General features: G+C 34.9%; 1 protein-coding gene across 1 annotated transcript in view; it reads left to right on the top strand.

The window, feature by feature from the left end:
- The first annotated feature begins 9,677 nt into the window (after positions 1 to 9,677).
- Positions 9,678 to 13,367, top strand: part of LOC126088199 (ATP-binding cassette sub-family C member 5-like) — a 274,779-nt gene continuing 271,089 nt past the window's right edge. Inside the window, exon 1 of the mRNA XM_049906328.1 lies at positions 9,678 to 10,107. Within this exon, the coding sequence (XP_049762285.1) occupies positions 10,022 to 10,107 (86 nt within the window). The 5' untranslated portion in view covers positions 9,678 to 10,021. The remainder of the gene's footprint in view (positions 10,108 to 13,367) is intronic.

The following is a 13,367-nucleotide window of genomic DNA, read 5'->3' as shown; positions in this document are numbered from 1 at the left end:
CATTTCTCATTTTTAATTTATGTTTCTCTTTTTCATCTGTAAACAAAAAGCCACTGTTTTCATTTTTCCCCTTATTTGTGATTGGAATGTGTTGGCAGGATTTCTCTTGATCTCAACAATGTTATTATCTGCAAGATATTTTGGGGTTTTTGGATATAGTTACAATTGTAAATTATGACAGCAGTATTCCCTTTGTCAGGTCTCATAGTTATAGCCCTTTCTGTCTCTGATTTATGATTTAAACTTTTAAGTGCTTCTGTATGTTCTGAGTTATTACATTTGTAATTAACTACTAGAGCTTTTAGAACTATGTCCTTTTGTTGGAATTTGTTGAATTTGGCTACAAAATATGTAACTTTTAGTTCTGCAACAGTATTTTTGGTTATGCATGGTTTCGATTTTGGAGATATACTAAAACACAGATCCTTATCCATAAGATATGATTCTTTATCTGTCTTTTTATGTTCATGAGACTGGCAACTCTGTCCAAAAATTGATATCTGGCTTCTTGCTTTCTGTCTACTATTCCATTATATTTTATCCATAAATTGGTTTTCTTTATGTATCTCAGTGCAATCTTCTTACTGTTCATTGCCTACCACAATATTAACACCTTTGAAAACACATGAAAATTGTAATGGTGACAGTAATCTACCTAAAAGTAACTGAAGTCTGAAGGCTTCCTGATTACACTTTTCTCTGCTGTTGTATACTTCTCTGTTTCACACATACTGCTGCTGCAAAACGATATGCATTCCTCACATTACTAATACAAATGTTTTATTCTACCATTGAGCATATTTACATGCAGTTAGAGTTGTCAGTGTTACTATAATAATAATATAAACTTTGATATGACAAATTTATTAACTACAACATAATAATCCAAGATGGATACAATTACAAGATAAATGATCTAAATAGTCCAGTGAATGACAAATAAATAATCAAACAGGTAAATAATAATAAGTGCATGAAACAATGAAAAAATAGTTGCACAGTGTGGCATATGTATAGTTTGCTCTTAATTTATAGTTGATTCTCATAAGGAAAGTGAGTCATTTGCCACATACTCAAGGAACTCTTGACCAGAGTAAATTACTTTATTTTTGATCCACCTTGCAAGACTAGTTTTAAATTTATTTATTGGCGCTGTGTAGCCATTTTCAGGTAACTTGTTGAAGTAGACAGGACCAAGATATTTGTAGCTGTTACAGGTCTTTGCAAGCCTAGCATACAGCTTATTAATTGTATGTCCACTTCTTATGCTATGGTCATGAACTATTCTCCTTAAGTCAAATTTACGCAGATTCTCTTTAATGAAGGCAAGGCAGTTGCAAGTTTAGAGGCCATGCACTGTCATTATATTCAGTTTCTTAAAATAATCTCGACATGGTTACGCTATGCGCCTTATAGCTTTCTTTTGCCATTTAAACAGTAATTTGGAGCCTACAGAATTGCCTCATAATAGTATTCCATAACTCAGGTGCGAATGGAAAAATGCAAAATATGCACTTAACAGACATTCTATACTGCCACTGCTCCTCAGCTTGTACAGCAGATATATGGCACGTGCCAGTTTACCACATATCTTACCTGTGTAGGTATTGCATCTGAGCTTTTGATCTATGTCAAATCCTAATAATTTTACTGTTTCGTTATTATGACTTGGAGCATTCAGATTGAATACAATGGACATTTGCCTCAAGTTAAGTAGTGCACCTCTCCATTGCCACTGCCATGCTGTATTGCACATTTTCACCATTGGTATCACATGTGATGAGTGTTGTGTCATCGGCATATAGCACTACATTCAACGATACAACTGCAGGTACATGATTTATATAAATAATGAAAAGGAAAAGTTCAAGAACAGGTCATTGAGGTACACCCTTTACAACTGGGAGACACTCTGACATTTGATTATTTACCTTAACTAATTGTTTTATATTATCAAAGTATGACTGCATTAGGTATACAGCATTCTCTCTCACTCTATAGTGGTAGAGTGTTTTATGAGAATATTGTGGGAGACCATATCAAAAGCTTTCCTGAGGTCCAACAGTGTTGCACAGATAATATCTTTATTTTCAAAACAATTGTATATTTTGTTACCATACTCTCAACTGCTTTGGCTGTAGAAAACTGGATCTGAAACCATACTGTGAGGAGATTAGTATGTCATTATGTTCAAAATATTGGCTCATCTGTTTATGCACACAGTATTTTATTATTTTTAATTTTATGGGTATAAGTGATATTGCTCGATTGTTATCTGGTGATGTTATATCTCCATTGTTATGTACTGGTTTAACTACAGATATTTTTAAACATTCTGGATAATTCCCTTTATTTAAAATTTTGTTGATAATTTTAGTCAGTGCTGTTACAATTTGTTTTCTGATATATCTAACAACATAATTTGAGAGACCATAGTAATCTTCTGCTCTAGAATTACTGAGCTTAGCTATTGATTAATTTTTGTATTTGAGTAGCAAGAATATCAATTTCTGCAGAAGCTCCACAAACAGGTCTTCATTGTGTTTTGGGGTGTACTGAAGCTATTATAATTTCCAGGTTTTGCAAGGTTATGGCTGCAGCTTCAAATTTTGCTTCTATTTACACTCCACTTACATTTATTTATAACTTCATAGATTAGGTTCACACTATTTTTGCATATACAGATACATCACCATGTTTAATACTCGTTCTATAGTAGCTGGTTGCCAGTTCATATCAAAATGGTACACTTAATTTCAGTTCCTCATTGCAAAGCCAGATTTCATTTACTGAAATCACATTGCAGTGTAAGTATCCAGCCAACACTGAAGTTAAGTTTGTTCTTAAGAGATTGCACATTATTATGTAAGGACATTAAACTTAAATTTATCTTTCTGTGGTTTTCCTGTAGCCCTTATTTAGAAATAATCTTGTCATCTATAGAGAATTTGTAGGATCTGATATTCACTATATCTTTCATAGCACTTACTTTTATTTTAAGAAACAGTTTTACCTCATTCTTGGCCTTACTAGGCAAAGATTTATCAGTTGAGGACAGAACGGCTGTATATGAGCCCACAATCACGTTATGTCACTTTACTTGCAAAAATCCATCTTGATCAGAAAAAATGTATAATTTGCAATTGTCATGTTCATATCAGTTATAAATAGAAAAACTATGGTGTAACTCGATAAGTTGAATTTGCTGCAGCAATTTCTACAACAAGATTGTGTCATCTACTATCGAGATTTTAGTTAATACTCAAAGTCCTCTTAATAATCTTACATTTACGATTATGTTTAATTGTTTTGTTATGGTGAAAGATCTCCTTTTGTAGATGTGATGTTTACTTTTAAACTTTTTATTCTGACTTTTACGCAAATATGTGATATTTAGTTTGCTCTTAATTTATAGTTGATTCCATTATCTCAAAATTTCTTTGAAATTGAATTTAACAAGTTTGAAATTGTGTAAAGAGCTTTTTGCTGAAAATTTAACTTGAATGGCCACTCCAAAGGTTGGCACAGTTTAATTATTCTCATAGCTGATTACTCATTTTGGTACTTGAAAAACTTAATTTGATAGATTTTGAATTACGTAAAGAACTTTCTCTTGTTGAAAGTTTAAATTGAAAGCCTGTTTTATCCATTCCTTGGCTAAATATATTAACTGGGTTTACTGTGGGTTTTGTATGTTGTAAAATCTAAAGACTGTTTGAATAAATCATACATGCCTAGAGAAATTGAAAGTGGTGGAATATGCAGCAAATAAAGTTGAATTTGGGGCACAGTCTTTCCATCTTGATTTTCCTTAAATTTGTGTAAGGGTCTGGTGAGCTTTCCAGTAGGTGTGTTAATACACACAGTCTGTATCTGGAAAGGCACATGTGGTTAAATGAGTCAGTGATGTCAAGGAGATGATATCATGATACACTCAACTATCTCTCAGGTAACTGTGAGTTGAGACATTGAGGTTTATTATAAAGTATTGAGTATGTATAGTGAAGAATATATATTGAGATGTAAAGATGAAGAAGGGTCATGGAGTATACTTGAGCGACACAGGTTATAGGTGGGAGAGCAGCTGTAGCTTAGTCATCAGTGGGATAAGGGGGCTCAAGGAGCATGATAATACTGGATAGCTCTCGAGGGGTATAGTTTATGGTATAAATGATAGTTCTCCAATTCTTATCGGCATTACATTGCGCCTGTACTGACTCGACCAGAGATTACTTGCTTTTTGCGAATAGTTTAAGTTAAACTCTTCTTCTGAATGTATGTTATGGATGTATCTATGCTATAATGCGTTTAGGAATGCTGAGACTTAAATCATAGATGTTGCATTCACACAAGAGGCTTATGTAGTAGCTTTAGTATATCACTCCTCAAAACACAATGCAGGCTTGTTTGTGGAGCTTCCGGAGAAACTGATACTCTTCCTGCTCAAATACAAGGATTATAGGAAATTTATGCTATCAGTATAAGCATTAAGTTTGAGTACAGAAATGTTAATTATTTGCTAAATACATTAAGGTCTCTTAACCTCTGTTGCATAAATGACAAACCCACAATTCAGGAAGCATGTGTAGATAATACAATATGTCATTTTAATCTAAATTAAAAAGAATTTGACACAATCAAACTAAGCACTTCTCATCATGGGGAACTAGGGCCCAGACAAACTCTTAAAGTAACTGAAACTTCCACTGAACACAGTTAACGACTCAAAGTTAAACCAGTTGTTAAGAAAACTGAATTTAATAAAATGAGATAAAATGATAACCACTACAGATGCTAAATAATCTAACAACACATTTATAGAACTGTTAACTGAACATTTTGAAGCATGTTGTCTTAAAAACTACAAGGAAACATTGAAGCAGAGCCGCTGCAATAAGCCACAAAATCTAAAAAATTGGTACACCCTACATCTAAGCAGGATAAGAATTGTAGTGCTACTCTCTTATCATAGGTAAATACATAATAAAGTCAACAAGGAAATGTATGTGGAAATGAAGGAATGCAGCAAAGAGCAAATGAGATGACACATACTCAAATATACTCAACTCAATGAATAAATATAAAGAAATCATCAGAACAGAAATAAACTGTGATGATAAAGTATACCAGACGCCAATCTCATCTAATTTTGTAAATGCACATTTTGACAATCCTCACTCAGATGACATTATCATGTAGAATATGAATGAGGCAGAGGCTGTACTATCAGAAATGAACAGTACGCTTATAGACAGCTTTTGGTGAACTTACGTAATGGAGAAAATGGTCAGTAAATCAATAGCTCAGTAACTCTAGAGTGGAGGATCGCTATAGCTTCTCAAATTACGTTATTAAGTATGTGAGAAATCTACTTGCAATGTCATTGACTGATATAATTAATAAATCCTTATATTAATGTATTTATCTGGAATATTCGAAAATATCTTTAGTTAAACCAGTGTATAAGAAGCAAGATATAGCATCTCTTGTGAACTGTCGACCTATATCACTTATACCTATAACATAAAAATAATAAAATACTACATGTATAAGTAGGTGTGTCAGTATTTCATATCAAATGATATACTTAGCTCCTCATAGTACGGTTTCAGATCCAGTCTTTCCGTAGTCAAATCAGTTTGAGCCTTTTTGCAAAAATATACAAATGTTTTGAAAATAAAGATATTATTGGTGTAATACTGCTAGACCTCAAGAAAGCTTTCCATATGGTCTCCCAAAATAATCACATAAAAAAATTATATCACTTGAGAGAGAGAGAGAGAGGGAGAGAGAGAGAGAGAGAGAGAGAGAGAGAGAGAGAGAGAGACTGAGAGGGATGAGAAGGGGAGAGAGAGAGAGAGAGAGAGAGAGAGAGAGAGAGAGAGAGAGAGAGCGTTAAGCTTAATGCAGTCATACTTGGACAACTGAGAACAGTTGGTAAAGATAAATAATCAAAAGTCAGACTGTCTTCCTAGATGTAAATGCTGTACCTCAACAATCTGTTCTTGAACCTTTCTTTTTCATAATTATGTAAACGATTTAGCCAAAGTTGTACCTTATGATGCCATGCTATATGCAGATGACACATCACCCATCATATAATCACATGTGATACCAACCTTGAAAATATGCAACACAGCATGTAAGTAGCACTGGAGAGATGTACTTCTCAGTTTGAGACAAATATGCTGCAGAATAATGATGGTAAAATTGAAGACATTATATTCAATATGAATACTTCCAATCATGGTAATAAAACCGTCAAATTCTTAATATTTCACATAGGCCTAAAACTCTGCTGGGGTATCAACACAGGGAAATTATGTGGCAGACTGGGATGTGTTATCTATCTGCAGTACAAGCTGAGGAGAAGCGTCAGTAAAGATCTTCTGTTATGTGCATGTTTTGCATACTTCTGTTCCCATCTGAGTCATGGGATACTGTTAAGTCTGTAGGCTCAAAATTAGTGTTTAAATGGCAATAAAAAGCTCTAAGTTGCATTACACGACAGAGACAACGTGATCGAGATTGTTTTAGGCAACTAAATGTAATGACAGTGCCTAGCCTGTATATCTACAACTGCCCTGTCTTTGTTATAGACCTAAGGAGGCCATTTCATGACCATAACCCAACCAGTGGACTTGTAATTAAGATATATGATAGACTAGCAAAGACGCATAAGAGTTACAAATTTCTTGGTCTTGTCTACGTCAACAAATTACCTGAAAATGTCTACACATCGCAAGAAAATAAATTTAAAACTAGTGTTTTGAGATGGATGAAATAAAGGAATTTACTCTGTTCAAGTGTTCCTGAGGTGTATGACAAATGACCTACATTTCTTATCAGAATGAACAGTAAATTAACAGCAAACAATATGAATGCCACAATGTGTGAGTATTTTATTACTGTTTCATGTACTTATTGTCATTTAACTGTTTGCTTATTTATTATCTATGTCATTCAATTAACTACATACTTCATTTATCAAGTAACTTCTCTATTAACAAACTTTTTGTTATTATTGTCACTTACTTAAATATGCAATGCGCTTATTTTGCATTATTTTGTTGTACTTAATGACATTTGCCCAAATTTGTGATATTGTTATTGTTAATATTATTGTATTAACTTTGATGACAGCAATTTCATGTAAAGATGAGATAATAAATCTCTATTTGTATTGGGCTTTTGATCTTTATAATAGTTATGAAAATGCTGTTACTGGTTGATTTGTGTTATGTGATATGATTCAACATACTGAAAATAGCGGTTGTATAGTCTTCAGTTTGTTTAATCCATACTTTTACTCTATTTTTAGATAATGTACATAGTGTATAGCATATAGTTAGTTTAATAGCATGACACATTCTTGCGTGCTCTTGCCCGTGCCCCTTTGTATACACTGCTCATCAGCAACACTGCACTTGCTGATGCATTGTGTGTTGGACAGCTTGTGAGGGGAGAGAGCGGAACATTAATAACAAACTATGCTTACCTGAACAGGAAGACATGTAGGGCAGTTGATGTTATTGTACATATTATTGCATATGCTGTAGTTTACTTACTCATCATAACAAAACTTCTGATATGTGAATGCAGCCACAGGTAACAGTCATTAATATATGTCTTGGTACCTTTCTTTAAAAAGGGGTCTGGCAGTACAATAATTCACTCTCTCTGAAAATATACTTTGTGACAGAGATGTACTGAATTTGTGATTGAATATATTCGATGTACATGAATAGCAGCATTTCAATCATTTACGTGAGATATTATCAACATGATGAAAATTTTTGGTTTTTAGGAATTGAATTACATTCTTAATTTCTTTGGGAGACCATCGAGAAAATGTGACTTGCTTGTATGTATGTGTTTTTGGCATTATTTTGTGTGTGTATTCTAATCCTTTATTTTTTGAACTCTCCATGCCAAACTTCTGAACCAGGAAATGGATATTGAATGTTAAGTAGGTTGGCTATGTGACAGCTAGCATTTGTTATTTGGCTGTTTTCTTTAATAGCAAAGTCCTTATATGGCATCACTGGTTTTCTAGTTTCTCTTTTAACTATAGTTTGACAGATTTAATTTTATAATCTTAATTGTTAATTTCAGTCATTTACAGATTTGTTTTATTTTTAATTACTTTCCTTCAGATAGTATAGTATTTCCTGTCATATGAAATCATTCTGACTTCTTTATGTGCCATTACCATTTCATACAAATTCCTTTTCCTTTCACGCGAAAATTTTATTTCTTTAGTCATACAAGCCTTTTCTATTTATTGGAGCTATTCTTTACCACTTTCTTGGGAAAGATTATGTTTAGGGTTTTTACTGACACAAACATTTATTTATGTATTGCTCATTTAGTCCATATTAGGACATTACAAATCATTCACAAGAATAACAATAGTAATAATAATAATGATAATAATAATAACAATAATAATAATAATAAATAGTAATTGACACTAATAACTAATAATTGACAATAATAACCTACAAGTATCTTTTATATTAATGTACACCTTCCTGTTCAGTTCAGGTGAAAACTCAACAACAGGACTCAGTTTGTAAATTCTAAATAACATTTCTGATTCATGTCTTTCTCCATACTTTCGACACATAAACAGGATGCTGTATGATAGTCCTCTTTGTTCAACATGTGGATTCCTGTATTTACAAAATATAGAATAATACACCATGAGTGGCCAGAATAAGCTAGATGGAGCTGCATCACATAAAGAATGTTTCTTTGCAGTTCTGCACTGGATGATCAACTGATGTACAAAGCTTGCTGCAGACTCCAAGTAGGGCTCACATTGATGTTGTGCTTGTTGCTTCCATTATGAGGTGGGTACTCAGAAGATGCAGCCTACATCTTAACAAGAAGGGAAAAAACATATTAGCTGAGCTGATAACTGAAAGTATGAAGGGTGGGGGAGAGGGTACTCCCAACAATGGTAAAATTCCTGTGTGTGTGTGTGTGTGTGTGTGTGACTCTCTCCAAAATTTGCAGTTATTTAAGGTGCAATTGTTGCTGACCTAAGTTGTCTTAGGAACTGAAGAATGTGTTTTTCCAGTTTAAATGTTCAAAAATATAAGGATCTAAAATTTTTGCCGTTTCTACCTTAGTTATTATTTCCTTACTAAGTGTTACTTTATCATTGGGTAACACCTGTAGATTGGCAGAACTGAATATGTTACATCTTTTTGAATTTGAGATTGAGACAATTTGCAGAAAACCACTCAACGACACTTTTAAGAAAATTACTTACCATTTTTTTCTGTTACTGTATCTACGTTTTTAAGGGTTATGGTACTAGCGTTTCCTAAAAAAGAGCTCACTGTGTGTGTTGTACAGAGAGAGAGAGAGAGAGAGAGAGAGAGAGAGAGACAGACAGAGAGAGAGAGAGAGTAGCGTGCATTTAGGGGAAAGAGATAGAAATATTCAAATTTCGAAATGAGAAGCTCAGTTCCTTAGGTAATTCATTTGAGTGGTACACGACCATGAGAATCTTTTGACTGCCTTACAAGCATTTCTTCTCATTCTCTTACTTCAAAGTGCTAGGATGAAGTTACAGTGCTATGAAGTTGTCTGCACTGATGTTGACAGCAATAATATCTTAGCCGTCAAACAAAGTAAGGCCACCACGCAATATCTTTGTGTTGTTACTTTAAACGATGTAGCGGTAGGGGATTGAGTGGGGAAGTGATCTCAGGAGTTTATTTCCTTTTTGTTGGAAGTGAACTGTTTTCTGCCACGTTTGGAAGTGTGACTGTAAATACAGAACTTACGTCGTACCTTAGTAATTGTGTCATTAGTTTAACTGATCTCATCTGTTTTTACTTAAAGTTTGAAAGCTTGTAGACGAACATTACGGGTATATGTCAATGTTTACGAAGAAAGTGTAAAGTGATAGAGACCTTGTAGGGCGATTTTGTATTTTTGTTTTGTGACATAACCTTTTTTTCATTGTCCGTTTTATCTCGTTGTTCTGTTGTAAAAGCCGTTCACGATGTCAATACACAAGTGGCTTTCTACTGGATCAATTTACCTAAATGTGGAAGATATAGATGAAAAACATAATGGTGATATTACGAGGTAAGAGATCTCATCTCCTGTAGAATAAACTTCATCTGAAGAAATATTGAAATAGTATTAGTTTGAGAAACTTTTAATTGGGATAGGTTTTGATACATCACCAACTATTGTTTTGTGGGTACTAAGCGAAACACGCGCCCTCATTTGTATGTTAGCTACTGTGTACATTTTAAGTATGAAGTTCATATTAATAGTAAATACCAACCGCAAAATAAGAACTTTATGAACTATGTGTTGCGTCCAATTGTACCTGGGCAGCGCTTCCTTTCAAGCATCGATGCACAGTTGAATGGACTGTCAGTTCTAATTGAACACGCAGAGAAGCTCTTTAAGTATGAAATTCACTGCACATGCGTAGAACCAGCAGAAGGAAAGCATTCTTTCCTAAGCTGTGGATGTGAATAAATTGTGCCTTATACCCGTTTCGAGTGATGTAGCAATAGTATCATAACAGTTTATAATTCATTGTTGCTCTCAGAGGTGGCGGTATTTTTCAACCTACATCTGAAGAGAATTCATTTTATTATTTGTTTCTTTCGAAAAGCGTTAACGAAGGATTGATATTGCTATATCCACAAATCGTGCTTCACAGCTGATTTTCCACATTACCGCATTCGTACTCTTGCAAGATAGTTCAGAATTTTCTTCCCCATGTAATGAATCTCAAGTTTTGATACCAGTTTCGTTTTTGTTGAACTGTGTGGCTTCTGAATATCTCCTTTCTCTCATCTCTCTGATCAATTCACTGTAAAATATTCATACTATTCCATATGCTATATTTTCTTCTTTTTCAAAGATTTACTTATTTTTCACATTTACCATGATGACATACATAATTTTCAGTTTCTGATTTGAGTACGGTATGCACTAGTATGTATGGTATGTCTGCTATGTTTTAATGTGACCGTGTAGTAAGATAATATTGAACATTTTAGTTCTCTGTGAAATTTAAAGGTGAATCCTGGGATAGATTCATTGTGAGGGTCATTTCTTTCCTTGTGTACCTGAGGAAATCTAGTATAATCTTGTATCTAACAAATGCGTTAACATTGTATGTTGGACTCAGACCCACAGATCAACTTGGTGTTTAATGTGTTAACAAATTATTGCCAGAGATGAAAGAGGTAATAATAGATAGTGGGGGAAAAAATCTTTGGACTAACTATGGACATAAATTTGTAGTCTGGCACTGAGCCACACAGTTTTATCACGCTTGTAATGAATGTACAGTTTTCACATCATGAAAGGGATTTTCAGTAATCAGCTAGGCCTATGTAGACTTTCAAACAGTCCCCAGTAGGAAGCAGAATGTATGGTATAAAAGGTAGTATGAAGTGTTTGAAGGTTTAATGCACTTTAAGGAAACCTTGCTGAGACAGTGTTGGTACATTTGCTGAAGTTACTACAAAAAAGGGAACTAATCTAAAAAAATTATTTCTGAAACAGGCAGAGGAGCTGAGCTTTAGGCTTGGGAAGAATAGGTTAATAGTGTTATAGAAATCATTTGTCCACCTTGTGAAACTGGAAGGGGCCTAATTGTGTCAGGATGACATTGTTTAAGTTTGATAGTGGAGCATTTGCTTCGTACAAGGCAGTACAGTTTCAGAGATAAACTTAATGGCAAAAGCACAATATATTTGAGTTCAATGGCTGCTCAACAACAGTGCTATCTGTATCGTTCCCTTCAGAAAAGCTTTTCTGGAGTATGTAGATGAGTCATCCTTGCAATACATCCTTTGTTCCTGTAATTTTCCTGGCCTAAAATTCCACTAACCCACTGTCCACACCTTCTGCATAAGTTTCTTCTTTCTCTCTCCTCCCAATTCTTGCCTTCACATCATCATCCTCATCATCATTATTTACCTCATTGGTTCTGATACCTGTGCATGTCTAGTTCATACACTTGTTGCTACTCCTCCCTCTCCCCCTCATTCCTGTCTGCAGGCATGCTGCTTCCTTTCGAGCCACTAGCTACCTGTCCACAACCCCTCGCCCTACTTCCCACGGTTCAATCCCGCGTCCGGCCATCCTGATTTAGGTTTCCCGTGATTTTCCTAAATTCCTTTGAAAGGGCACGCCGACTTCCTTCCCCATCCTTCCCTAATCCGATGAGACCGATGACCTCGTGACCTCGCTGTTTGGTCTCTTCTCCCAAACAACCCAACCCTACTTCCCACATCTTCCTTCATTTACCTATCCCACCCAGCAGAACCCCAACCGCAGCACTTCGCATGCTGGGCGAACTTGAACTCTAATGACGGAATTTCATAGTTTGAACAGGATACTTTCTGAGTATTTCGGTATAACGGATCCACAGTATCTAGAGGCTCATTAGGTTTCTTTCTCAGATTAGCTTTGTATCTATATTGCACTCAAAATAATGCACAACAGTGCAAATGTCGACATTATTGGTATGGATAGGTTTATTTGATGAATTGTCTGCTGTGCACTTTGTGTTTGGATTCACTAAATGCAGTGGAAGAGAGCACAACACCTCAAGCAGAGTTATTCTGGCACTGACAACCACCACATAACAGTACTTCTGCTGTCTGTAGATTGTTGCATTACTCTGTATTCATATTGGTTGCTGTAGGTGTAAGGTATGTACTTGAATAAATACAACATTATTGCTCTGTAATGAGCTGCTGGTAACCTTTGGTACCTTAATCGAAATTCTCAAAGGTATCGTCGAACAACATCTGAAAGTTTGTTGGTATATGTAGCTGAGTAGATAGTGACAAAAAATTATAATTCTGACACCTCTGTCTTTAACTGTAGGGCTACCATTAATAAAATTGTATCAATCTCAGGGCTTGGTTCCAAGGGAATGTTGACTACAGTGTTGGAGATGAAGTGTAGCCACTCAACCAGCTCCTCAAATTATCTCAGTTTAATTGATAGTCAGCAGAGTGAATGTTGCACTTCTCCAGGGCACATCGTTAATATTTAATTTAATTATGGCAAATCCTGACTGAGACTGAGATGTAAAGACACAGTCTGTATGTGGGACTCATGAAGGAACTTTTGTGATAGGTAAGAATCCTTTGGTAAGAGTACAGGATACATACTGATACATGAAGAGGCATCCTCCTACGTCGTGGAAAACCTTCTCTTCAATTGGTATCTGTGCTTGTGCTCAGTTTCTAATGTTCTATTTGTCAGCAGAATAGTTAACTCCTACTTTTGTTCACTGGTTGTTTGTTGCCCAGCATCTGCACATGCATTTAATTTTTCAAAAACGTTATTTTTGGTTACGAATG

This window comes from Schistocerca cancellata, chromosome 1 (genome assembly GCF_023864275.1).
Source record: "Schistocerca cancellata isolate TAMUIC-IGC-003103 chromosome 1, iqSchCanc2.1, whole genome shotgun sequence".
NCBI lineage: Eukaryota > Metazoa > Arthropoda > Insecta > Orthoptera > Acrididae > Schistocerca > Schistocerca cancellata.
This window is presented reverse-complemented; position numbering and strand designations above follow the sequence as displayed.